This window comes from Chiloscyllium plagiosum, chromosome 7 (genome assembly GCF_004010195.1).
Source record: "Chiloscyllium plagiosum isolate BGI_BamShark_2017 chromosome 7, ASM401019v2, whole genome shotgun sequence".
NCBI lineage: Eukaryota > Metazoa > Chordata > Chondrichthyes > Orectolobiformes > Hemiscylliidae > Chiloscyllium > Chiloscyllium plagiosum.
Window position 1 is genome coordinate 97,150,131 of NC_057716.1, and position 26,763 is coordinate 97,176,893.

Here is a 26,763-nt window from a genome sequence, read left to right on the forward strand (position 1 = left end):
AAATGAATCCTTAGAAGGGTATAAAGGCAGTAGGAGTATATTTAAGAGAGAAATCAGGAGGGCAAAAAGGGGACATGAGATAGCTTTGGCAAATAGAGTTAAGGAGAATCAAATGGGTTTTTACAAATTCATTAAGGAGAAAAGAGTAACAAGGAAGAGATTAGGGCCCCTCAAAGATCAGCAAGGCAGCCTTTGTGCGGAGCTGCAGGAGATGGAGGAAATACTAAAAGAATATTTTGCATCAGTATTTACTATGGAAAAGGACATGGAAGATATAGTATGTAGGGAAATAAATAGTGATATCTTGAAAAATGAACATATTAGAGAGGAGGAAGTGCTGGATGTTTTGACACACATAAAAGTGGCTAAATCCCCAGGACCTGATCTGGAGTACCCCAGAACTCTGTGGGAATCTAGGGAAGTGATTGCGGGGCCTCTTACTGAGATATTTGCATCATCGATAGTCACAGGTGAGGTGTCGGAAGACTGGAGGTTGGCTAATGTGGTTCTACTGTTAAAAAAGGTGGTAAGGACAAGCCAGGGAAGTATAGACCAGTGAGCCTGACTTCGGTGGTGGGTAAGTTGTTGGAGGGAATCCTGAGGCACAAGATGTACATGTATTTGGAAAGGCAAGGACTGATTAGGAATAGTCAACATGGCTTTGTGCGTGGGAAAACATGTCTCACAAACTTGATTGAGTTTTTTGAAGAAGTAACAAAGAGGATTGATGAGGACAGAGTGGTAGATGTGATCTGTATGGACTTTAGTAAGGCATTCAACAAGGTTCCACATGGGAGACTGGTTAGCAAGGTTAGATCTCATGGAATACAGGGAGAACTAGCCATTTAGATACAGAACTGGCTCAAAGGTAGAAGACAGAGGGTGGTAATGGAGGGTTCTTTTTCAGATTGGAGGCCTGTGACCAGTGGAGTGCCACAAGAATTGGTGCTGGGTCCTCTACTTTTTGTTATTTTCATAAATGATTTGGACCGAGTATAAGAGGTACAGTTAGTAAGTTTGCAGATGACACCAAAATTGGAGGCGAAGAGGGTTACCTCAGATTACAACAGGATCTGGACCAGATGGGCCAATGGGCTGAGAAGTGGCAGATGGAGTTTAATTTTGATAAATGTGAGGTGCTGCATTTTGGGAAAGCAAATCTTAGTAGCGCTTAATGGTAAGGTCGGAGGGAGTGTTGCTGAACAAAGAGACCTTGGAGTGCAGGTTCTTAGCTCCTTGAAAGTGGAGTCGCAGGTAGGTAGGATAGTGAAGAAGGCATTTGGTATGCTTTCCTTTATTGGTCAGAGTATTGAGTACAGGAGTAGGTCATGTTGCAGCTGTACAGGACATTGGTTAGGCCACTGTTGGAATATTGCGTGCAATTTTGGTCTCCTTCCTATCGGAAAGATGTTGTGAAACTTGAGAGGGTTCAGAAAAGATTTACAAAGATGTTGTTAGTGGTGAAGGTTTTGAGCTATAGGGAGATGTTGAATACGCTGGGGCTGTTTTCCCTGGAGTGTCGGAGGCTGAGAGGTGACCTTATAGGGGTTTATAAAGTTATGAGGAGCATGGATAGGATAAATAGACAAAGTCTTTTCCCTGAGGTGGGAGTCCAGAACCCGAGGGCATAGGTTTAGGGTGAGAGGGGAAAGATATAAAAGAGACCTAAGGGGCACTTTTTTCATGCAGAGGGTGGTACGTGTATGGAATGAGCTGCCAGAGGAAGTGGTGGAGGCTGGTACAATTGCAACATTTAAAAGGCATCTGGATGGGTATATGAATAGGAAGCGTTTAAAGGGATATGGGCCAGGTGCTGGCAGGTGGGACTAGATTGTGTTGGGATATCTGGTCGGCATGGACGGGTTGGACCGAAGGGTCTGTTTCCATGTTGTACATCTCTATGACTCTGTGACTCTATAACAGAAAGTTTTAGTCTTGATTCAAGCTGGTGGTAGAAACCTACAGTGGTCCTCATAGAGTCTGGTTGAAGAAGGTAGTCAGCAGAGCTAACATGGAAAGCTGCAGGAAAGCAGCTGAAAATCTGCTACTAAACTTTCAAACATTACTTGTTCTTCATAAAGTCACTTCTGGGAATGAAATTGGAAAAATATATTTTAGTAGCAAAAATACCTAGCCAATACACCTGATTATCAGATGACTGTTACAGACCTCTTACATTCGTGTCAAGGCAAGGAAGGAGGTCCTGTCTCCATTAGTTTAGGAGAAAGCACAATTCCAAGTTTGTTACTGCAGATGTAGACAGGAGGCTGAACAGGGTGATTTCAACATCATGACTGAGAATTTGGTTATAAGCATCAAACACCTTACCAGGCTGCCATGGTAAGTATCCTATTTAGTCTGTGTATTTAGGCAATGTCAATGATTAAGAAGGAAAAAGAAATTTGATTTATTATCATTAAAAGTGTTGCACATTGACATACATTTTCCCCTACACAACCCATTCTTTCCTCCCTCATTGCACAAACCTTTCTGCCAATTATAAGAGGACACTTCAGCGCAAATAATTCTGTTTACACATACACACAAACTTAACATCAGTTAGTTCTCTGAAAAATTAGCCAACATAAAGTTTCAAATTGTCAATGTGCAATTCTTCCAAAGATACCTCCTCATTCACTCAAAACAGGATAATTATTAACCTTAATGAGTTTACAATGTGACGCCAAGACAATAGGTATGTTGCATTTCATCAAGCAACATTTCACTTCAGTGCAAATAAAAATTATTGCTCTGCTAAGAGAAGAGTCACAAAATCTTGACAGTGTGGAAGTAGCCCATTCAGCCCATCAAGTCTGCACTGACCCTCTTAAGAGCATCCACCCAGACCAACTCTCCACTATCCTATCCCTGAAATTGCCATGGCCAATCCACCTAACCTTCACATCTTTGGATTGTGGGAGAAAACTTGAGCACCCAGAGGAAGCCCAGGCAGATGCGGAGAGAATGTAGAAACTCCCACAGACAATTGCCCGAGGGTGAAACTGAACCTGGTTCCCTGGTGTTGTGAGGCATCACTGCTAACCACTGAGGCACTGTGCCACACTCGTCAAGCTACTGTAAATTTATTATAAACTTATACATTATTTACACTTCCAGGATGATCTTTAAGACAGACATTAATATGTTTACCCACATTACAAACATAAACATCTGAAGTTGAGAATAATTTTAAGTTGATGGAGAATCATGAGTACATGAAGACAGTTCAGGGAAATCATGCTTATGCAAAATTGCAGTTAATGAATGAAAAAAGAATAATTACTTCAGATATAAATGTCACAGTACCATTCATCTCTGTCAGCATCGCAGTTACAGTGATACTTGGTATCCAAGCAGCTCTCCTCCAATCCACAGGCACATTTCTGAATGCCTGGTGACGAACCTCCCCAGTAAGTTTGCTTCTCATTGGTCCTCCCAATCCACCAGGTCAATGGTATGCCATCTGAAAGAAACTTTGAAATATTACCAAGGTGAAACTGCAAGGACTATGAGGCTGTTCCATGAATAGACTTATTTCTAACATCGTGGAGGAATTTGTACATTCATGAAGATGAACAAGAACAGCATTGAGGAAGAGAAAAACATATCAGTTTTGACTCCAACACTGAGCCTGCCACTTGGCATTAGTTGGCATAGCTGACTGAACAATTGGTTTACAAACACACCTACCAGCATAGGTTCGATTCCCACAATGCACTCTTGACTTTACCCCATGGCTGAGGTTTACAATCAGGTAAAGCTCACCATCAATTTTGTGTGTGCCTCTTTTTCTCTCTTTCTTTCTCTCTCTCTCTAACGAGAGAGCAGCCCAATGGTCTTCTCAGAGTCTGACAGTTGGAGATTTTGAGTACTTCATTTCAAATGGAGAGCTACTTTCTTATTTTTCGACTTAAAAAGGCAAATTAAATAAAGATATTGAGAGAAAAGAAAACCCAAAGGATTCCGGACACTGGAAATCAGAAACAATTGCTTGGAAAAGTCAGAAGGTCTGGCAGCACTTGTGGAGAGAATGCAGAATTAATGTTTTGGATCCACTGACACTTACTCAGACTTTTTCTTGACAAAATATCTTGTCAAACACCAGGAGTGAAAGTAATTACTATGAACAAGAAGAAAGATTAGAGTGAATACTCTGTTGGAGAGAGAAGCAGAATGTTTTCAACATGGGCATACGTGGAAGAGATGTTGTAATGAATTAAACACAAGACAAAAAAATAAAGAACAACGCTGGAAATCAGAAACGAAAACCAGAATTGTTGGGAAAATTCTGAGGAAAGGTCACTGAACCTGAAACATTAACTCTGCTTTCTCTCCACAGATGCTGCCAGATCTGCTTAAGTTTCCCAAGATACGAAGAGACACTGGGGTATTTCAGTCACTGGCCCTGGCTGATAACACAATTTCAAGATTCGAGTGGTGCTGGAAAAGCACAGCAGATCAAGTAGCATCTGAGGAGCAGGAAAATCGATGTTTCAAGCCCCTTATCAATCATGGCTTGACTCTGATCTCCAGCATCTGCAGTACTCACTTTCACCTATTTGATAACAAATTTGTCTACCAGAGGGACTAAAGAATATTAAAATAAAATACTGATTGGAGGGTTTACATGAAGATTAAAACCAGTCCCATTGTACAGAGATGTATTACGGTGCTAGTATATCTTTCAGTTCCAGAAAGGTCTTAGCAAAATTCAAGATTTGGAGGTGCCGGTATTGGGCTGGGGTGTACAAACTTAAAACTCACAACACCAGGTAATAGCTCAATAGGTTTATTTGGAAGCACTAGCTTTCGGAGCACTGACACAACCACTTGATAAAGGAGCAGCGCTCTGAAAGCTAGTGCTTCCAAATAAACCTGTTTGGACTATAACCTGGTGTTGTGTGTTTTTTAACTTAGCAAAGTTCAAAGCCATCTTCCAACGTTATGCAATAAACATCCTCACAACACAACTGCTTTTTGTTTTAGCACCATCTCATAGTTGTTAATTCAAAGATCCTGGATGAGTCCCTCATTATTGTGATCTCATGGCTCCAGTTGTTGTGGGGAAATGCCCAGTTGATGGTACTACCCGGCAAGTCAGATTCCTAACAGTTAGATCATCATTTATCTTTTATTTCTATAACCAAAATTATCATTTATCAAAGTTCAAGCATGCATTGTCACAGTCTTTTGTTCAACAATGAATTAAAAGGAACATTTATTAACAACAGCTATGTAGATAAACAAGGAATAAAAAACGTTCTATTTTCTTATAACTCGATTCAAAGATTGATAAACACACAGCAGAAATAACTCAAGCATGGTGCATTTTACAAATACTGTTACATTTTTGAAGACATCCAGTACTTTACCCCCCAGCAAGATGCTCATTTCCAAGACTGAGAGATTTTTATGTTTGTTGAAATACTTTGATGTGCTTGAATGTCCACAATGACTCTTATCTGTTTTTTTTTATCCACAATGACTCTTACCAATTTTTATGGATGCATCATAGAAAGCATCCTGTACAGCAACTGCTCTGCCGAAAATCACAAGAAAGTACAAGGAGTTGAGAATGCAGCCCGATCCATCACGAAAAGCAGCCTTCCTCCCATTGACTCCATCTATACTTACCTCTGCCTCAGGGAAGATGCAACATAATCAAATCTCCCAGCCAGGTTATACTCTCACCCTTTTCAATCGGGCAGAAGATACAAATATGTGAAAACATGCACTATCAGATTTAAGAACAGCTTCTTCCCTGCTGTTATCAGACTTATGAACAGACCTCTCATATATTAGAGTTGATCTTTCTCTGCAGCTTCTCTGCAGCTACAACACGATATTCGATATTCTTTTCTATTATCATCTTGCACTTATGCAAGGTATGATTTGTCTGGTTAGCATGCAAAACATTACTTGTCACTGTATCTCAATACATGTGACAATAATAAATCAAATCAAATCAAATTAAAATGATTAAAGTTTCAACTCATCTGCTGAAACCATAACTTTTTCTTCATTATTATTATGCTCCTGATTTAGTTTCCTTCCAGTGCTATACTATCCCTGATGCGGTTTCATTTCTTTTAACTTCAGAAAATTTAACTTCACTTCTTTTCCACTGACAGTATTCCCATTACTTTACTTTGGGACTAATCATGCCTTATAGTTCACAAGTTCATAAGCTATAGGAGCAGAATTAGGCTATTTGACCCATTGAGTCTGCTCCATCATTCAATCATAGTTGATGTACTCCTCATCCCCCCCCACTTCGTTTTCCTGCCTTCTCTCCATATCCCTTCAACCCATTACCAATTCAAAATCTGTCTAACTCCTCTTTAAATGTACCCACTGTCCCAGCATCCACCACACTCTGGGGTAGTGAATTCCACAGGTCCACAACCCTTGGGGAGAAGTTGTTTCCCTTCATCTTTGTTTTGAATTTCCATCCCTTATCCTCAGGCTATGACCTCTTGTCCTAGAATGACCCACAAGAGGAAGCATCAGCTCAATGTCTACTTTATCCATACCCTTTTATCATCTTGAATACCTCAATTTGATCTCCCCTCATTCTTCTAAATTCCACAGAATACAGGCCTAAGCTGTTCAATCTCTCTTCATACCACAAACTCCTCATCTCTGGGTTCGATCTAGTGAACCACCTCTGAACTACCAAAACAGGTGAGGTCTAACCAATATTTATTATTCTAACATTATTTCATTACATTAAACTCTTTTTCTGAGTAATGCTGCCTAGCATATGCCACTCTACAAAAAGACTTCTCAGCATAACTGAGCTTGTTACAGATATTTTTTAATCATCCTATTCAGAGATGGTATTGGACGAATCTGGAGTAGGTGGGACCTGAACTCAGACCTCCTAGCCCAGAGATAAGAATATTACCGCTGCACTAAAAAAAAACCCTTTTCAGCTTGATGCATTTTTTATTTTTCTCAAGTAACTCTCTAGATGAAAATGAATAAAACTAAAAATCCCTAAACCCTCCAGGTAAATCTCTGGATGGTTTGCGTAGCTTCATCTCACTTGGAATTATGGGTATTATAGCTTTCTTTAAAACTAACTGTTAACTCCAAACTCACAGACAAAGCCATCTGTTTAATGACAATTAGACCAAATTTGAGAGTAAACAATATTAAATGACATGATTTATTTCACAGTTCCTTCATAGACTGAGTAAGTGCGGAATTTGGAGTTGGCGTCATGAAATAAATCCCAGATTTTATTTTCAGGAATGATCAGGTTGGTTCCAATGATGAGCCTGAGTGCAGAACAACCAGTAAAAGTAAAACAAATGGCAACACGACATGCGAACATCTTGCTTTTTTTTTGTCTGTATTGTGACTAGATCTGAGGTACATAGAATTAAACATGAAAAGGAAGCATATATGAAAAAGGGAAATGACTTACAAATGCAGCTATCCGACACTTTTTTTACAAGGACTGAAGTTAAAAAAATTAGGAAAGGAGAATAAAGACATTATGTTTAGCCTTTTCTTTAATACAAATGCAACAGATGGATTCTGATATCAGAAAGTTATACCAAGCAGCCTAACCAGCAACTGGATCAGATGCAATATCTGAATCTTATTATTTAAAAGACAAATGCTGTATGACTCTATGACTCTAATTCATAGACATTTGATCATAGCGTCATACAGCATGGAAAAAGACCCTTTAGCCCAACTTGTCCATGCCAACCAGGAGTTCTAAACTGAACTAGTTCCCGCCTGAGTTTGGCCCATGTCCCTCTAAACCTCTTTGATTCATGTACCTGCTCAAATGTCTTTTAAATGTTGTAATTGTACCAGTCTTCACTGCTTCCTCTGACAGCTCACTGCATGAATGCATTACCTTCTGCATGAGAAAGTTGCTCATTAGGTCCTTTAAAATCTTTCTCCTCTCACCTTAAACCTATGGTCTCTAGTTTTGGACTCCCATCCTCTTGGAAAAAGACATTGACTATTCATCTTATCTATGCCCATCATGATTTTATAAACCTCTATAAGATCAACACACAGACCCCCACCCCCAGCCTCTGACACTCCAGGTAAAATAAAATCGCTGCCTATCCTTATAAGTCAAACTGTCAAAACCCAGCAACATCCTTGCTGCACCCTTAATAACATCAGTCCTGAAGTAATTAGAACTTCAAAGAATATGAGTTCCTTGACTGGAGATGTTGATCTGGTCCAATCAGTGGGCTCTGGCTGACAGGAGTGTCAGAATCTCTGTTCACGCTGAGAGAGGTGGATCATTGTCAAGGACTCTCCACATGAATTAAAGGGTGACTTTTTCTAGATTAGATTTTACTTAGATTAGATTACTTACAGTGTGGAAACAGGCCCTTCGGCCCAACAAGTCCACAATGACCCGCCGAAGCGTAACCCACCCATTCCCCTACATTTACCCCTTTACCTAACACTACGGGCAATTTAGCATGGCCAATTCACCTGACCTGCACATCTTTGGACTGTGGGAGGAAACCGGAGCCCCCGGAGGAAACCCACGCAGACACGGGGAGAATGTGCAAACTCCACACAGTCAGTCGCCTGAGTCGGGAATTGAACCCGGGTCTCTGGCGCTGTGAGGCAGCAGTGCTAACCACTGTGCCACCCTGCCGCCCACCACTTGGTGAAGGGATACCAGCCTCTGTGGAGTTACTTGACTAAGTATAGCAGGACGACCAGAATTGTACACAGTATTCTAAAAGTGTCCTCACCGATGCCTTATACCAACATAATATGACATCCCAACTCCTAAACTCAATGCTCTGACCAATGAAGACAATTACAAATCACCTGAGGTACCAGCTGATTGGAAATGGATAGTTGCCCATGAGGTGACAGTTCCACCTGAGTAAGATAATACCATTTTACAACTTGGTTCAGAATATTCCAACGCAAGGCACTTAAGTATCAGCAAAATGCAGATTAAAATATTTATTGGTCAGAAATACAACACAAAATGAGACATTTGCCAGCAGCAGATAGGGAAATTCCAACCATTATTTAAATCTGCACCCTTGGGGTGGCATCATGGCTCAGTGGTTATCACAGTGCCAGGGTCCCAGGTTCGATTCCAGCCTTGGGTGACTGTGTGTGGAGTTTGCCCATTCTCCTTGAGTCTGCGTGGGTTTACATAGTTTGAAGATGAACTGGCCATGCAAAATTGCCCATAGTGTTAGGAGCATTAGTCAGAGGGAATTAAATCTGGGTGGGTTACTCTTCAGAGGGTTGGTGGGGACTGGTTGAACTGAAGGGCCCAGTTCCACACTGTAGGGAATCTAATCTTTATTCAGTGCCAGCTTTCAAAGAATCATTTAGCAAGGTCTAAATAATTTGTGTAGGATCCATTCTGAAAACTGAGAGCCTTTTAAGAATTAATCAACAAGATTTCTTGAGGTCTTTGGGAAAATTACATTAAAAATAGTAATGGGGAAGTTAGTTTTTGTCACAAGATATGGAGTGTTCAAAGAAATACAAATCTATGTCTCAAATATTGATAAAAGTAATGAATAGTTTGAGATGCATATAATTTACATCTTCAACTTATCATCTATAGCGTCAAGGAACAGTAAAACTTCCAGTAACAAGTTTTGAGCACGACAATTAGAGCTCCTCTTCAAGAATCTTGTAATGATTGGGATAAATAAATTCCCTCATTATTGTTTTCCATTATGGATGACCCGAATAAATTTCCTGGATTCAGTCTTTTTGAACCAAATGGGTGCGAGGAAAGAGGAACACTTAAGTTAATGAAAGAAAAAATATAAATCAAAGTTCGGAAACTGTCCATCTGACATTCGTGCCAAATCTCCAAGAAAAAGTAACCAAAGTGTGAGTTGGCCCAAACATACCTGAAGAGTGCTCAGGTATGAAAATCAGGAGGTCAAAGCTAGAAACCTGGTGCTGGAGACAAGGTGTTAACACTGTTGGTTGACTCTGGGAAACCATTAGATGCTATGTTCGATGTACCTTCTGAAACTAAAGTGAAACTCAATTATGCAAATCATATTCAGACAGGAAAAAATACTCAGTGAGTCTATCATGTTAAAATTTCATAACAACTCTTCTCACTAAGGGAAAGGTCAGGCAAGAAATGTGTTTACAGTGGTAGAAGAAACTGGAGTGAAATAAAAAATATCAGAATGATTTGAAAATGAATCAGCAATTGAAAATTCTAAAACCTCCAGGAATCAGATTTAATATTATGCAGGTGCTTTAGAGGTTAAAGTCTTTCAACAACATATTACTTAAAGAAATGAAATGGATGGATCACTTGGCATTTACCTAGGCATCAGAAAAGACAATATCAGAAACACCCCTTTTAACCTTGCAAAGTTCTCTTTTCTAGCATCTGGGGGATTTATACCAAAATTAGGACAACTGTCTCACAGATTAGTCAAGCAACAGCTTGACATAGTCATACTCACAGAATCATACCTTGTATACAATGTCCCAGATCCCACTATCACCATCTGGCAGAACAGACCCAGAGGAAGTGGTGGCATTGTACTATATAGTCAGGAGAGAGTTGTCCTGTGAGTCCTTAGCAGTGAATCCAGATCCCATGAAGTCTCATGACTTCAGGTTAAACATGAACAAAGAAACTTCCTGCTGATTCCCACACACCACCCTCCCTCAGCTGAAGAATCAGTACGCCTCCATGATGAGGAAGATCTGAGGGTAGCAAGGGCACAAAATGTACTCTGGGTGGAGATTTTCAGTGTACACCATCAAGAGTGGCTCAGCAGCAGCACGACTGATCGAGCTGGTTTGATCCTAAAGCATAGAGTTGCTAGACTGGGTCTGCGGCAGGTGGTGAATGAACCAACTACTGGGACAACCATATTTGGCCTCATCCTCAAATGCCATCCCACATTCCCAATTCCTTTGCTTCCGCCGCATCTGCTCCCAGGAGGACCAATTCCATTACTGAACAGCCAAATAGCCTCCTTCTTCAAAGACCACAATTTCCCCTCCGACGTGGTCAACGATGCTCTCCACCGCATCTCCTCCACTTCCCACACCTCCGCCCTTGAACCCCGCCTCTCCAATTGCCACCAGGACAGAACCCCACTGATCCACATCATATCATCCTCCGTCATTTCCACCACCTCAAAACAGACCCCACCACCAGGGATATATTTCCCTCCCCACCCCTATCAGCATTCCAGAGAGACCACTCCCTCCGTGACTCCCTCATCAGGTCCACACCCCCCACCAACTCAACCTCCACTCCCGGCACCTTCCCCTGCAACCGCAAGAAGTGCAAAACTTGCACCCACACCTCACGCCTTACCTTCCTCCAAGGACCCAACGGATCCTTCCATATCCGTCGCAAATTCACCTGCACCTCCACACACATCATTTACTGCATCCGCTGCACCCGATGTGGCCTCCTATACATTGGGGAGACAGGCCACCTACTTGCGGAACATTTCGGGGAACATCTCTTGGACACCCGCACCAACCAACCCTACCGCCCCGTGGCTGAACACTTTAACTCCCCCTCCAACTCCGCCAAGGACATGCAGGTCCTTGGCCTCCCCTTACCCCCTCTCCGGCCTATCACCCTCACGCTCACCTCCTTCCACCTATCATATTCCCAGTGCCTCTCCCCCAAATTCCACCCCTCCCCAACCTTTTATCTCAGCCCGCTTGGCACACCAGCCTCATTCCTGAAGAAGGGCTTATTTATGCCCGAAACGTTGATTCTCCTGCTTCTCGGATGCTGCCTGGCCTGCTGCGCTTTTCCAGCACCACACTTTTCAACTCTGGTCTCCAGCATCTGCAGTCCTCACTTTCTCCTAGTTGGCCTCATCCTTACCTATCTGCCAGCTGCAGATGCATCTATCCATGACAGTGTCAGTAAGAGTGACCACCACGCAGTCCTTGTGGAGACAAAGATCTACGTTCACATTGAAAATACCTTTCATCATGTTGTGTATTTATATCAATCACCATGCTAAAAGGGACAGTCTTCGATCAGATCTAGCAACTCAAACTGGGCATCCACGGGGTACCATGGACTATCAACAGCAGCAGAAGTTTTCTCCAGCACAATCTGCAACCTCATGGCCTGGCATATCTACAACCCAGCCATTACCATCAAGCCAAGGGATCAACACTGGTGCAGTGGAAAGTGCAGGAGGGCATGCCAGGAGCAGCACCAGGCATACCTGAAGGTGAGATGTCAACTTGGTGAAGGTACCAAACAGGTAGCCTTGCATGCCAAACAGCATAAACAGCAAGTGATAGACAGAGCTAAGCAATTCCTCAACCAACGGATTAGATCTAAGGTCTGTGGACCTGCTGCATCCAGTTGTGAATGATGGTGGACAATTAAATACTGGAAAAGGAGGCTCCATAAAATCCCCATCCTCAATGATGGAAGATCCGAGCACATCAGTGCAAAAGACTCAAGCATTCACAACAATATTCAGTCAGAAATGCCAAGTGGATGTTCATCTTGGCCTCCTCCAGTTGGAAGAGATCAAGTTCATGATGGACAACTGAACTGATCCACAGCTGGAACTCCCATATTCATGGTGATAAAAATCAAAGATATCATAATTGTGTCAAAATTATCACAAAGTCAATATGGAAATAAAAAGGTTCCCAGTTCCATGACTGGAAGACAGTTTGAAGAAGATTAGACAAGTTCAATTTTTGACAAAACTGACTTATTGAAAATACGTTTGCAAATTCCATTGACCAATGCAACCAAAGCAAATGGCAGGTTCTGTAATCCCAGGTGAATCCTGGGTGTAAAGGTATACCATTCAGAATGAAAACCATACCAGCAACTTTCAATGATTAACTAATATGAGATGATGATGGGAAGTCAGCAAATGTGGGTTTTTTTTTTGGACAACCAGAAGGCTTTCAACCAAGTTGAAAAAATTAAATTGAAAAATTGAAATTGGGACTGGGAGTAGTGCATTGTGATGAATAGAAAACTGGACAGCAGACAGGAGACAAACAGTAAGAATCAACTGCTCCTTTTCTGAGTGGGAGACAGTGACTAATGGGTTACCACAAGGATTAATGCTAGGACCCTGGTTACTCATAGAATCATAGAATCATAGAGATGTACAGCATGGAAATAGACCCTTCGGTCAAACCCGTTCATGCCGACCAAATATCCCAACCCAATCTAGTCCCACCTGCCAGCACCTAGCCCATATCCCTCCAAACCCTTCCTATTCATATACCCATCCAAATGCCTCTTAAATGTTGCAATTGTACCAGCCTCCACCACATCCTCTAGCAGCTCATTCCATACACGTAGCACCCTCTGCATGAAAAAGTTGCCGCTTAGGTCTCTTTTATATCTTTCTCCTCTCGCCCTAAGCCTATGCCCTCTAATTCTGGACTCCCCTGATCCCAGGAAAAAGACTTTGTCTATTTATCCTATCTATGCCCCTCATAATTTTGTAAACCTCTATAAGGTCACCCCTCAGCCTCTGACGCTCCAGGGAAAACAGCCCCAGCCTGTTCAGCCTCTCCCTGTAGCTCAGATCCTCTAACCCTGGTAACATCCTTGTAAATCTTTTCTGAACCCCTTCAAGTTTCACAACATCTTTCCGATAGGAAGGAGACCAGAATTGCCCGCAATATTCCAAGAGTGGCCTGACCAATATCCTGTACAGCTGCAACATGACCTCCCAACTCATAAAATATATTAATGGCCTGGATGAGGAAATTAAATGTATTATCCCCAAACTTGTAGATGAAACAAGTGGGTGGGAGAACGGGCTGTGAGGAGGATGCAACGATGTTTCAATGAGTTGGACAAGGTGAGTGAGTGTGCAAATGTATGACAGATGTAGTATAATGTGGATTAATATGAGGTTATCCATTTTGTGAGGAAAATCAGGAAGGCAGATTATTATCAGAATAACTGTAAATTGAGAGAGAGGAATATGTCCTCATACATCAGTCGCTGAAGGTAAGCATGCAGATGCAGCGGTTGGTAAAGAAGGCCAATGGTGTGTAGGCCTTCATAGTGAGAGGACTAGAGTACAGGAATAGGGATGTTTTGCTGCAATTGTTCAGGGTTTGTACACGTGGAGTGGTATCGAGTGCAGTTTTGTTCTCCTTATCTGAGGAAGGATGTTCTTGGGATAGAGGGAGTGCAGTGCAAGGCTTATCAGACTTATTCCTGGGATGGCATGAATGATGCATGAGGACAGGTTGAATCAGTTAGGGCTATATTTACTGAAGTTCAGAAGAATGAGGGAGATCGCATTGAAATCTATAAAATTCTAACAGGATTAGGAAGGGCAAATACAGGAAGGATGTTCCTGATGGTGGGGGAGTCCAGAACCACGGGTCATGGAAATTCCCTGGTATTTGAGGGAGCAGTACTAACCACTGAACCACCCCAGTATTGTTATCAGACAGGCTTGCAACAGTATAAAATACTAATATTAATCTATAAGTTAATAGTCTATGTGATCAGTGATGTAAGATCACAGAAGTACCAGAATTACTGAGAGATTGTTCTATTGAGATGCATAATGTAAAGTATGGTCCCTATTAAAAGTGAAAAGAAAATTCTCATTAAAAGGTAGAGAGACAAACAATGTTAATGTTTCAATTCCAATAAGACTTCATCTGAAATTTCATTGGACTCAAGACATTAAATCTGTTTTTCTCTTTAAAATATTACCTCTGTTTTTCTCTCTACAGACGCTGTCAGATCTGCTGAGTTTCTCCAGTAATTTCTCTTTTTCGTTTCAGATTTCCTGGAAGTTGTACGTTTTTACTTCAATAAAAGCCAAAGTTTACTGACAAACTGGTCTCTCATAGTTTCTATGAATCCAATCTCGGACATAACCAAATACCAATCATGGCTGGTGATAACAGATTAAATTATGTCTTAATTAAAGATGTGTAATCCATGATCCCATTGCTGCTCTACCCTATTTAGAGGCATGCTCCGGTGAGCGAGTAAAATACTTCACATAGCAACAAATCTTGTATTCCCCTTGAATTAGATTTGCTGATTTAGTGCCAAGCACTTCCCTTACCCAGATTCTGGCTTGACTTCGTGCCAATTTAAGCAGGAGGTGTTGCATCCACAGAGACTTAATTGGCAGCGCCTCAATTTATTTGACTCGGAACCTTTTGCACTTGCTAAAGTCAGGGGACTCATTCCATCTGTCTAGTTTCACAACCTAGATCTCAGAAGTAAAAGGGACAATGTTCCAAGTCTCCAGAACACCCACTTCCCATAATTGTTCATTCTTGGCATGGTAGTAAATTGGCCATCTTTGAGGTATTTCAGCATTAACATTTCTGTCACTAACTTAGCTTCTAAATATCACTGAAAATTCATGCTTTTGTAATTAAAAGCAGAACTTGCTGGCAACCAATTATATTCTGCAACAGATTTTAACTAGTTATTCAATCTGCTCTCCTGGCAATGAAAACCAATTCATTTGCATTCTCTCACACACAAAAAAACAGCACCGCTCTAAGGTGAAACCTTCACTGAGTTTCAAACGTATTTCTCATGGAAATTCCCTTCACACACCGTGAAGAGGGTGCACAAACAATCATGCCCAAAATAATCAGGTTTCTCACTTCAAATCATTTGACACTTTATTCATTGGGGCAATTTTCATTTCATCAAAACACTTTTCATTCTCTTTAATAAGACATCTGCTCTGTGGTTTCAGTCATCCTTGCTCTGAAAGCCTCATCAGAAACATAACCTAAATCCATTTGTTTCAGCGGTGCACTGTCCTTCAATATTTTCTTGCCACTTATTGTAATGATTCTGACTAAAAGTCAATAGCCAGGTTTTTTTTATATATTGTGTCTACTTCAAGTGAGGATTCAGCCTTCCATTTGACAACTAAATCAAAGTGCACACGGGTAATGGCTAACAACGCAATCATGTCAAGTCTGTAACAGTGCACTTCCAGGCTGAATTTGGTGGGTAAAGTGCTGCCTAATTATCATTGACTTTGGGGCAATTGATCACCTCAGTTGCAGATGGCATAAAAATAAGTGGGCAGACAGGTGGTGTGGATAACACACAGCCTCAGCAGCAGGATTTAGACAGGTTAAGCAAGTGGGCAAAAAAGAAATCTTGGCACATGGAATACAATGCAGGAAAATGTAAGGCAACACACCTTGACAGGAAGAGAGGAGCTGAACATTATTCAAATGGGGAATGATGCAGAAGGGTATCTAATATAGAAACAGGAGTAGGCTATTCAACTCTTCTTGTCTGTGTCACCAGTTAATGACAGATCTGCGGTCCAATTCCATGTACCTGTATTTGGCTCATATCCCTTAATATCTTTGCTTAACAAAAAAAATTATCTATCTCAGTTTTAAAATTAACAAGTGATCCAAAATCCACTGCCAAGTGGAGGAGAATTCCAAACATTTGTCACCCATTGTGTATTGAGGAGCATTCTAACATCTGTCCTGAATGTTCTGGGTCTAATTCTCAGACGATACCCTCTAGTTCCAGAATGCTCAACCAATAGAAATAGTTTCTCTTTATCTACCTTGTCTTTTCCTGTTAATGCCCTAAAGACTTCAATCAGATTGTCCTTAACCTTCTAAATTCTGGAAAGAACAGACCTAATTTGTACAATCTCTCCCCAGGTAGCACTGCTGCCTCACTGTGCCAGGGACCTGGGTTCTATTCCAGCCTTGGGTGACTGTCTGTGTTGAGTTTGCTCATTCTGCCTGTGTCTGCATAGGTTTCCTCCCACAATACAAAGGTGTACAGGTTAGATGAATTGGCCATGCTGAATTACCCATAGTATTCAGGGATGTGTAGGCTAGGTGCCCTAGTCAGGGGTAAATGTAGACTAATAAAGAAGGAAAATAGGTCATAGAGATGTACAGCATGGAAACAGACCCTTCAGTCCTACCTGTCCATGCCGACCAGATATCCCAACCCAATCTAGTCCCACCTGCCAGCACCCGTCCCATATCCCTCCAAACTCTTCCTTTTCATATACCCATCTAAATGCCTCTTAAATGTTGCAATTGTACCAGCCTCCACCACTTCCTCTGGCAGCTCATTCCATACACATAGCACCCTCTGCATGAAAACGATGCCCCTTGGGTCTCTTTTATATCTTTCCCCTCTCATCCTAAACCTATGCCCTCTAGTTCTGGACTCCCTTGATCCCAGGAAAAAGACTTTGTCTATTTATCCTATCCATGCCCCTCAAAATTTTGTAAACATCTCTAAGGTGACCCCTCAGCCTCTGACGCTCCAGGGAAAACAGCCCCAGCCAGTTCAGCCTCTCCCTGTAGCTCTGATCCTCCAACCCTGGCAACATCTTTGTAAATCTTTTCTGAACCCTTTTAAGTTTCACAAAATTTTTCCGATAGGAAGGAGACCAGAATTGCATGCAATATTCCAACAGTGGCCTAACCAATGTCCTGTACAGCCGCAACATGACCTCCCAACTCCTGTACTCAATACTCTGACCAATAAATCCGGGTGCTCTGGTTTCCTCCCACAGTCCAAAGATATACGGGTCAGGCGAATTGGCCATGTTAAATTGCCCGTAGTTAGGTGCAGGGGTAAATGTAGGGGAATGGGTCTGGGTAAGTGCGCTTCAGCGGGTCGGTGTGGACTTGTTGGGCCGAAGGGCCTGTTTCCACACTATAAGTAATCATAGAAAGCATGGGAACTCAACCATCTGCAAATTTCCCTCCAAGCCATACACTCTCCTGATTTAGAAATATATCGGCATTCCTTCTGTATCAATGGATCAAAGTCCCAGATTTCCATTCCTAACAGCACAGTGGCTGCCCCTACTCATCAAGCACTGCAGCAGTTCAAGAGGCAGCTCACCAACATTTCCTCGAGGGAATTCAGGGTTGGACAACAAATGCTGCTCTATACAGTGACATTCACATCACATGAACGAATATATTTTAAAAAGTAGTTTACACATGCACTCGTGCTGTTATACCCATGGCTCATTTTTAACTTGTACTGTGCCCAAATTACATATGTTTGGTTCAAGGTATCATCATAGTACACATTATATCAAAGGTTTATTTCATTAAACCAACATTGTGGGCACAATGTGCATTTTAAATTTATGATACGTATCCGTGTATATGTTCAATGAATACAGATGAGTTTATTCTGCACATTGTTATTTTTGTAGTATTCACATCAGTTATATAGATTGATAAATTCTTGATGTCACAAGGAATTAAGGGCTACGGGGAGAATGCGGGTAAGTGGAGTTGAAATGCCCATCAGCCATGATTGAATGGCGGAGTGGACTCGATGGGCCGAATGGCCTTACTTCCGCTCCTATGTCTTATGGTCTTATCTCTCCTAAGGTGTGGTACCCAAATCTCTTCATAGTGCTCCAAGAAAGGTCTAACCAGGGTTTTGTATAACTGCAGCATAACATCTGCATCCTTGTGCAGGAGTCCTCTGGATGTAAATGCCAACATTCCATGAAGTTTCCCAATTATTTTAAGCTCTTGTTCATGACATTTTAAAAACCTATGCACCTGAACACTCACATCTCTTTTCACATCCACTTTCTTAAACATCATACCACCTAGAAAGTACCAGAATCTATCATATTTTGGTGCAAAATGGATTACATCACAATTGTGTACATCTGCCACAGTTCTGCCTATTCATTTAGTCGATCAAAAGCTCTTTTGTAATGAAGATGTTTACTAAGATTTGTCACTTGGCCTGTGGAAACGACAAATGGCACTAGATTAGGTTAGGATATCTGATCAGCATAGACAAGTTGCACCGAAGGGTTTGATTCCATGCTGCACATCTCACTGACTCTATGACTATTTATACCCCATCTACAATTCCTCCTAACTTGGTTTGTTGGCTGAGCTGATGGGTTGTCACACAGATGTTTCATCGCCGTGCCAGGTGACATCATCAGTGCGACTTCTAGGAAGCATTGTTGTTCTACTCTGCTTGATATTTACATGATCCGGTCTGTTAAAGTGGGTGCTGTTATGTTTGGATTTTCTCTGCACTGGTTTGTATATGGGTTCTATTACTACAGGCTTATTGATAGCTTTCCAGGTTGAAAACTAGGCCTCCAGAAATTCCCATGCATGTCTCTGGTTTCCACTGCTTTTAGAAAGTTCACAGATGACACCAAAATTGGAGGTGCAGGGGACACCAAAGAAGGTTACCTCAGAGTACAACGGGTCTTGATGATTTGGGTCAATAGGCTGAGTGGCAGATGGAGTTTAATTTACATAAATACGAGGTGCTGCATTTTGGAAAGGCAAATCAGAGCAGGACTTATACACTTAATGGTAAAGCCCTGGAGAGTGTTGCTGAACAAAGAGACCTTGGAGTGGAGGTTGATAGTTCCTTGAAAGTAGAGGCGCACGTAGATAAAACAGTGAAGAAGGTGTTTAGTATGCTTTCCTTTACTGGTCAGTGCTTTGAGTATCGGAGTTCGGAGGTTATATTGTGGCTCTACAGGATATTGATTATGCCACTTTTGGAATATTGCAAGCAATCCAATGATAGCATCAGGACAACCACCTGAAGGAGCACCACTCCGAAAGCTAGTGCTTCCAATTAAACCTGTTGGACTATAACCTGGTGTTGTGTGATTTTTGACTTTGTACACCCCAGTCCAACACCGGCATCTCCAAAACATGCAATCCTTGTCTCCTTCCTATTGGAAGAATGTTATGAAACTTGAAAGGGTTCAGAAAATACTTACAAAGATGTTGCCAGGGTTGGAGGATTCAGGAGAGGCTGAATAGGCTGGGACTATTTTCCCTGGAGCTTCGGGGGCTGAGGGGTGACCTTATAGAGGTTTATGAAATCATGAAGGGCATGGATAGGATAAATAGACAAGGTCCTTTCCCTGTGGTGGGGGAGTCCAGAACTGGAGGTTTAGGGTGAGAGGGGTAAGATGTAAAAGGGACCTGAAGGGCAATGTTTTCACGCAGAGGGTGGTCCATGTGTGGAATGAGCTGCCAGAGAAAGTGGTGGATGCTGGTACAATTGCAAGATTTAAAAGGCATCTGGATGCATACATAAATAGGAAGAGTTTAGAGGGATATGGGCCGGGTGCTGGCAAATGGGACTAGATTAGGTTAGGATATCTGGTCAGCATGGACAAGTTAGACTGAAGGGTTTGTTTCCATGCTGCACATCTCTCTGACCCCATGACTCTACTGCACCACCTACAATTCCTCCTAACTTTGTGTCATCATAAAACTTAGATATATGTTTTTCTATGCCATTATCCAAGTCATTAATAATGGATATGAGCAATTGAGGCATTAATATAGATCCTTGTGGGACATCGCTGGTCGCATCCTGCTAGTTTGAGTACGTACCCATTAACTTTATTTTCTGGCACATGTGTTATGAAGATGTGGGTGCATTGTACCTTTAAGAGAGTTAAAAGCTAGCAGAACCACCTGGCAGCACCAAGTGTTCTGAACAAGATATCATGTAACATGTGGTCCAGCAGCTAGGGCAGCTCATTACCTGGAGACAAAAACAAATTTGAATTAAGTCAATTAGTTAAAATTATACTCCAAAAAATACCATACTCCAATCAAGTTTGAATTTAGTATATTGACAATCTCAAAAGCCAATGACACAAACCAATGCTTTGGGGGCGGGAGCATAAGACCAGGAGAAATTGAACATTTGAGAGGAGAACTGCCAAATCACCAGCATCTGCGGACTGCCCAGAGAATAGTGCTCTTCAAGGTAACATTATTGATCAGTAACCTGGGAAACAGAAATCCCTAAGAAGAAGAAAAGAAGACAGAGGAAGATATAAAGAGAAGATTTGACATGGTTTTGAAAATTTGAATTTTTGGTAAATCTTAACCGGTAGTTTTATCAGATTAGTTTTATAGAAGGGTAAAGTAAAAGATAAGTTAGAAGAAGGAGTTGTAAATAGTTGTCAGTTAATTATTCTCTGTTATACTTTAAGAAATAAAGTTGTTAATTTTTACTTTAAGTAGTTCTTGGCCTCTTGACTTTTCACAGATTACTGGATGGAATAAATCTTTTCTGTGCTGCTGGTTAAATTAAGCAGGAGAGTTCACCCTGTGTTGTAACACATGCCACCCAATCAGTTTACCAGTCTTGTCAGAAATTTGCTCTAGATTCTGTGGCCTTCTACCATTGTTAACAGGGTCAGAGGTCAGACTACATCAGGTTCTAGTCCAACAGGTTTATTTGAAACCACAAGCTCTCTGAGCGTTGCTCCTTCGTCAGGTGAAGTGTGCGAGAAGCACACAGGCACAGAATGTTTAGGCAGAGAAATCAATGGGCAGAGAGATCGAAAAGATCATACAAATGATGTGAGTGAAGTATCGACAAGCTGAATAATAGGTCTCTGCAGGTGATCAAAAGTGTCAGATGGTGTGAGTGAAGCGTCAATAGCTGAATAACAACCAAAGGGATGACCTATAATCTGATTAAATGAGGCGGACAGATAATTACAAAAAATTTAAAGTAAGTTGGAGCTAGAGACAAACCAAATAACTAGAATAACATGCTAGGTATAAAAGTGACATGATGAGGATCTGACGAAAGTCATAAATAATCCAAAACTGTCTAAATTAATTAAGGTAGAGAGATCATAACAATCAATTGAGGTGATAGCATCAAAACAGAGCAATAAGGAAGATTTTACAGATACAGAAGAGTATGGTGGGGTCACATTTAACGTGTCATGAACCAAAGATAATGGTTGAGGCCGTCTTATTGGCTACGGAACTTGGCTATCCATTTTTGCTCAGCAATTCTGCATTGTTGTGTATCTTGAAGGCCGCCTAGGAGGACATTTCCCTGAAGATCGGGAGCTGAATGTCCTTGACTGCTGGCTACCTCTCTGCTTATAAATTCTGTGCCTGTGTGCATCTCTCTCACTTGACCTGACAGAGGGCAATGCTCTGAAAGCTTCTGATTTCAAATTTCTGCTGGACTATAACCTGGTGTCATTTAACTCCTGACCTTGTCCACCCCAGTCCAACAGCAGCACCTCCACATCATAGTTAACAGCTTCATGAATCCATACAAGTTCTCCCTGATTAACTGAAAAATGTCAAGGTTTTCAGTAGCCCCATCTTTGATTATAGACTCCAATAATTTCCCCACCATAGATGTCAGGCTAACTGATCTGTAATTTCCTGGTTTTCCTCTTCCACCCCTTAAAATGGGGAGTGATTGAATGGCAGAACGGGTTTAATGGGCTGAACAGTCTACTTCTACTTATGGTTTGTGTTCTTAATGCTGAGCTGGAATAATTACTGGAATCAAACTGGAAATGGAGGAGTTTGTTGTGCCACCAGAGTCCATAATTGAGGTGATTCTTCATCCATTCACCCAAGTGAAAACCTCGATTGGATTTTCTGAACAATATTGGTGCATTCTGAATAAACCTACAAAGCTATGCATTTAACTTGAACTACATGTAGGATTGTAGTTTTACAATAACGGGTCATTGATTCATGGATAAGGGTCCACGTAATCTCAATGCACATTTGTAAACAAAATAAACAAGCAAAAACAGATTTGTCTGATACTTAAAACACAATGCATATTTGCATATTGTCTATTTCAATCTAACTTTATGGATGTCTGCTCTTTTAAAGCCAGGACTGTAATTCTGAAATTCTTTGATTCTCACCAAGCCATACTTTATATTAAAATGCACTTCAAGGCACAAGTAGCTTATGTTTGAACATATCATCTAAATAACAGTCAGCTGCTTTTTAACTAGCAATCCACAGATGACCTTTGTTACCAAAATATCTTGTTATATATAAGTGTCGATAGAATCCTTGATTTTGAAATTGTACATGTTGACAAAGCTAATTGGTTCCTCAGCCTACAAATATTCAGTTTAATTCTATCTATGTTCGAGGTAAAGGGAAAGAATTTAAAAGAAAGATGGTTCCCACAGTTATTCAATGGTACGGGTAAAACCTGGAATATTAATATAAAGGAGGTCAGCAGTTTCGACCACAAAGAGATAGAGTCATAGAGTCATAGAGATGTATAGCATGGAAACAGACTCTTCGGTCCAACTCGTCCATGTCGACCAGATATCCCAACCCAATCTAATCCCACCTGCCAGCACCCGGCCCATATCCCTCCAAACCATTCCTATTCATATACCTATCCAACTGCCTCTTAAATGTTGCAATTACGCCAGCCTGCACCACTTCCTCTGGCACCTCATTCAATACCTGTATCACCCTCTGTATGAAAAGGCTGTCCCTTAGGGTCTCTTTTATATCTTTCCCCTCTCACCCTAAACCTATGTCCTCTAATTCTGGACTCCCCCACCCCAGGGAAAAGACTTTGTCTATTTACCCTATCCACGATCCTCATAATTTGATAAACCTCTATAAGGTCACCCCTCAGCCTCTGATGCTCCAGGGAAAACAGCCCCAGCCTGTTCAGCCTCTCTCTATAGCTCAAATCATCCAACCCTGGCAACATTCTTGTTAATCTTTTCTGAACCCTTTCAAGTTTTACAACATCTTTCTGATAGGAAGGAGACCAGAATTGCACGCAATATTCCAACAGTGGCCTAACCAATGTCCTGTACAGCTGCAACATGACCGCCCAACTCCTGTACTCAATACTCTGAAAAGCATACCAAATGTCTTTTTCACTATCCTATCTACCCATGACTCCACTTTCAAGGAGCTATTAACCTGCACTCTAAGGTCTCTTTGTTCAGAAATACTCTCTACGACCTTACCGTTAAGTGCATAAATCCTGCTAAGATTTGCTTTCCCAAAATGCAGCACCTTGCATTTATCTAGATTAAACTCTATCTGCCACATCTCAGCCCATTTGTCTATCTGATCAAGATCTGATCCAGATGAAATAACAAATGTTACATTTAACGCAATAGCACAAACAGATCCAAACATAAGTTAGTTCTCAATTTAGCAAGTATTGGGGGGTTTGGAGAAGGGGGGTAGAGGAAGACATTGCAGGATGTTCTTTTTACAAATCAGCATCACTAACCTCAATGGACTTCTCAACCAATGGCAGGGGTAAGGCAGGAGGAGGCTCTCATCTGCAATTGTTTGGCAAATATATTTTAAGGCCATGGTGAAGGGAAAAGACATTTGTGGCCTCTGGGGCACTTTTGTAATTAAAATTATTTTGACGGGGCAATGGGACATTGGATCGATGGTCATCGCTGACTTTGGAGCCTGAGGTAATTCCTTAGTGAATGATTTGATTAATGTAGCAGGAAGGTTGAGGGGTCACAAAAATGAAGTCTTCAGTTTAGCAGTTCCAGAAGAAATGCTCAAGCTCAGAACATGAAGCCTTGATACCATCAGATGACCAGATCAGACCAAAGACTTTGACACGTTCAGCCATATTCCCAAGAAGGCTCTTTGGAAAGGAATGGAGAGTTAGTCACACTGGTTTGACGCAGGTCACAGATGGCCTGGGGTCAGTTAAGTCAGTTAAGTCAGTTGCCAATGTAGAGTGTTATCAACAGCATGGGTTCAATTCCTGCATTGGCTGACATGACTGTGAAGGTACCTCCTTCTCAACGGTCTCCCCTTGCCTGAGGTATCGCGACCCTCTGGTTAAACCACCACCAGTCATCTCTCTCTCTAATGAGAGAAAGGGACTGCAGTGACATCAGATGTTGCATGATCTGAAGCTGGCCCATTATGTATCTGCAGGATAGCACTATCTCAATGGTTTCAGTGGATGAGCAGAATCTGTCAATGGTGGAAAGTTATAAACACTGATCACAGGAAGTAGGAGCAGGTGTAGGCTATTCAGCCCCTTGAACTTGCTCTGCTGTTGCATAACAATTCAATTACATCAGACCATGGCTTATACACTTAACAGAACCTACCTACCTCTGCCTTAAAAATAATCAAGAACTCTGCTTCCACTATTGTTTCAGAAAGATAGGTCCAAAGAGAACATTCTGAGACCATAAATCTTTAAGATATAGGAGCAGAATTAGACCATTTGGCCCATCATATCTGCTCTGCCCTTTAACCATGGCTGAAATGTTTCTGAACCCCATTCTCCTGAATTCTCCCTACAACCCTTGATTTTCTTACTAATCAAGGACCTATCCAGCTTTGTCTTAATACACAATGGATTGGCCCCTATGGCCTTCTGTGGAAATGGGTTCCACAGGTTAACAAGCCTGTGGAACCTCCTCATCTCAGTTCTGAAGAGTCATCCATGCCCTCAGATTCAAGTCTCACCTACTAGTGGAAATATCTCCAAGGCCATTTTATCCAGGCTTTTCAGTGTTTTGTAAGTAACAATCAGATCCTCTATCATCCTTCTAAACTCCTCGAATAAAAATCCAGAGTCCTCAATTGCTCCTTGTTCCTCAATTACAAGTCCATCATTCATTAGATTACTCTTGTAAATCTCCACTGGACCTTTCTAACACCAACACAGCCTTCCTTAGATGTTAGGACAAAACTGTGCACAAGATTCCAAACGCAGTCTGACCAGAACGTTATACAACCTCAGCAGAACATCTTGGCTTTTTTTATTCTAGCTATCTTGCAATGAATCTTAACATTGCATTTACCTTCCAACTGCCAAGTGAACACGTATGTTAACCTTAAGATAGTCTGAAATTAAGAGTCTCAATTCCCTTTGTGCTTCAGATTTCCAAAGTCTTTCCCTGCTTGGAAAATTGATTACATCTCTATTCTTCCAAACAAAGTGGATAACCTCACATTGTATTCTATCTGCCACTTTGTAGCTCCATCTCTTGGCCTATCCAAATCCTTCTGCAGCCTCCCCGCTCTCTGAACTCTAACTGCCCCTCCACCCATCTTTTTGCCATCTGCAAACTGAGCAACAGTGCCCTCAGTTCCTTTTCTAGATTATTCACGTATAGTGTGATTAGTTGTGTTCTCAACCTAACCCTTGTGAAACTTTACTGGTCTCAGGTTGCAATCCTGAAAAAGACATCTTTATTCTATTCTGAGCCATTTGCCACTAACACAATGGGCTCTTATCATACTTACCAAAGTCAGCAAGTCGGTCTTTTTGAGCTACTTGTGTCTGGGGTATCCCCTAATGGCAGTCACAGAAGTGCTACAAGAATGCACTGGAGGCTTCACTTCGGAGTTTTGAAATCACCTTTGAACTCTGGGAGAAGCTCGCTCAGGATAGCTACATCTGGCATAATCAAATAAAAAATGGTGTGCCCTCCTTTGAAGCAAGTGCAGAGACAAATACAAAAGACAGGGACAGAAATTCCTGCAGCAGCCGATCCAAATCTGCAGTATCCTGTCCTTATCCCAACTGTATAATCCTTTGATCTCTCTGCTTGTAAACTCTGTTCGGCGTGCCCTTTCTCACCTCAACTGACGAAGGAGCATTGCTCCTAAAGTTTGTGATTTCAAATAAACTTGTTGCACTCTAACCTGGTGTTGTGCAATTTTTGAGCTTATCCTGGTCTATTTCTAATAGCAGGAGAAAGTGAGGACTGCAGATGCTGGAGGTCAGAGCTGAAAAATGTGTTGCTGGAAAAGCGCAGCAGGTCCGGGACCATAGGGGGATCAAGGTGAGGCCTCTGCTGAGGACTGACCTTTCATCCTCGGAGAGGGGGAGGTCTGCAGGGATGGTGAAAATACGGCAGGGCTGGGAGCTAGGACCAGTTGTGGGGCTGGAACTGGGAGTGGGGGTGGGGTTAGGTGTGGGGGCGGAGTTAGGCATGGGGGCAGGGTTAGGTGTGG

General features: G+C 41.7%; 1 protein-coding gene across 1 annotated transcript in view; it reads right to left on the bottom strand.

The window, feature by feature from the left end:
- Nucleotides 1-26,763, bottom strand: part of LOC122551782 (contactin-associated protein-like 5) — a 1,086,426-nt gene that overhangs the window by 325,820 nt on the left and 733,843 nt on the right. Inside the window, exon 14 of the mRNA XM_043694246.1 lies at nt 3,307-3,463. Coding sequence (XP_043550181.1) covers nt 3,307-3,463 — 157 coding nt within the window. The remainder of the gene's footprint in view (nt 1-3,306; nt 3,464-26,763) is intronic.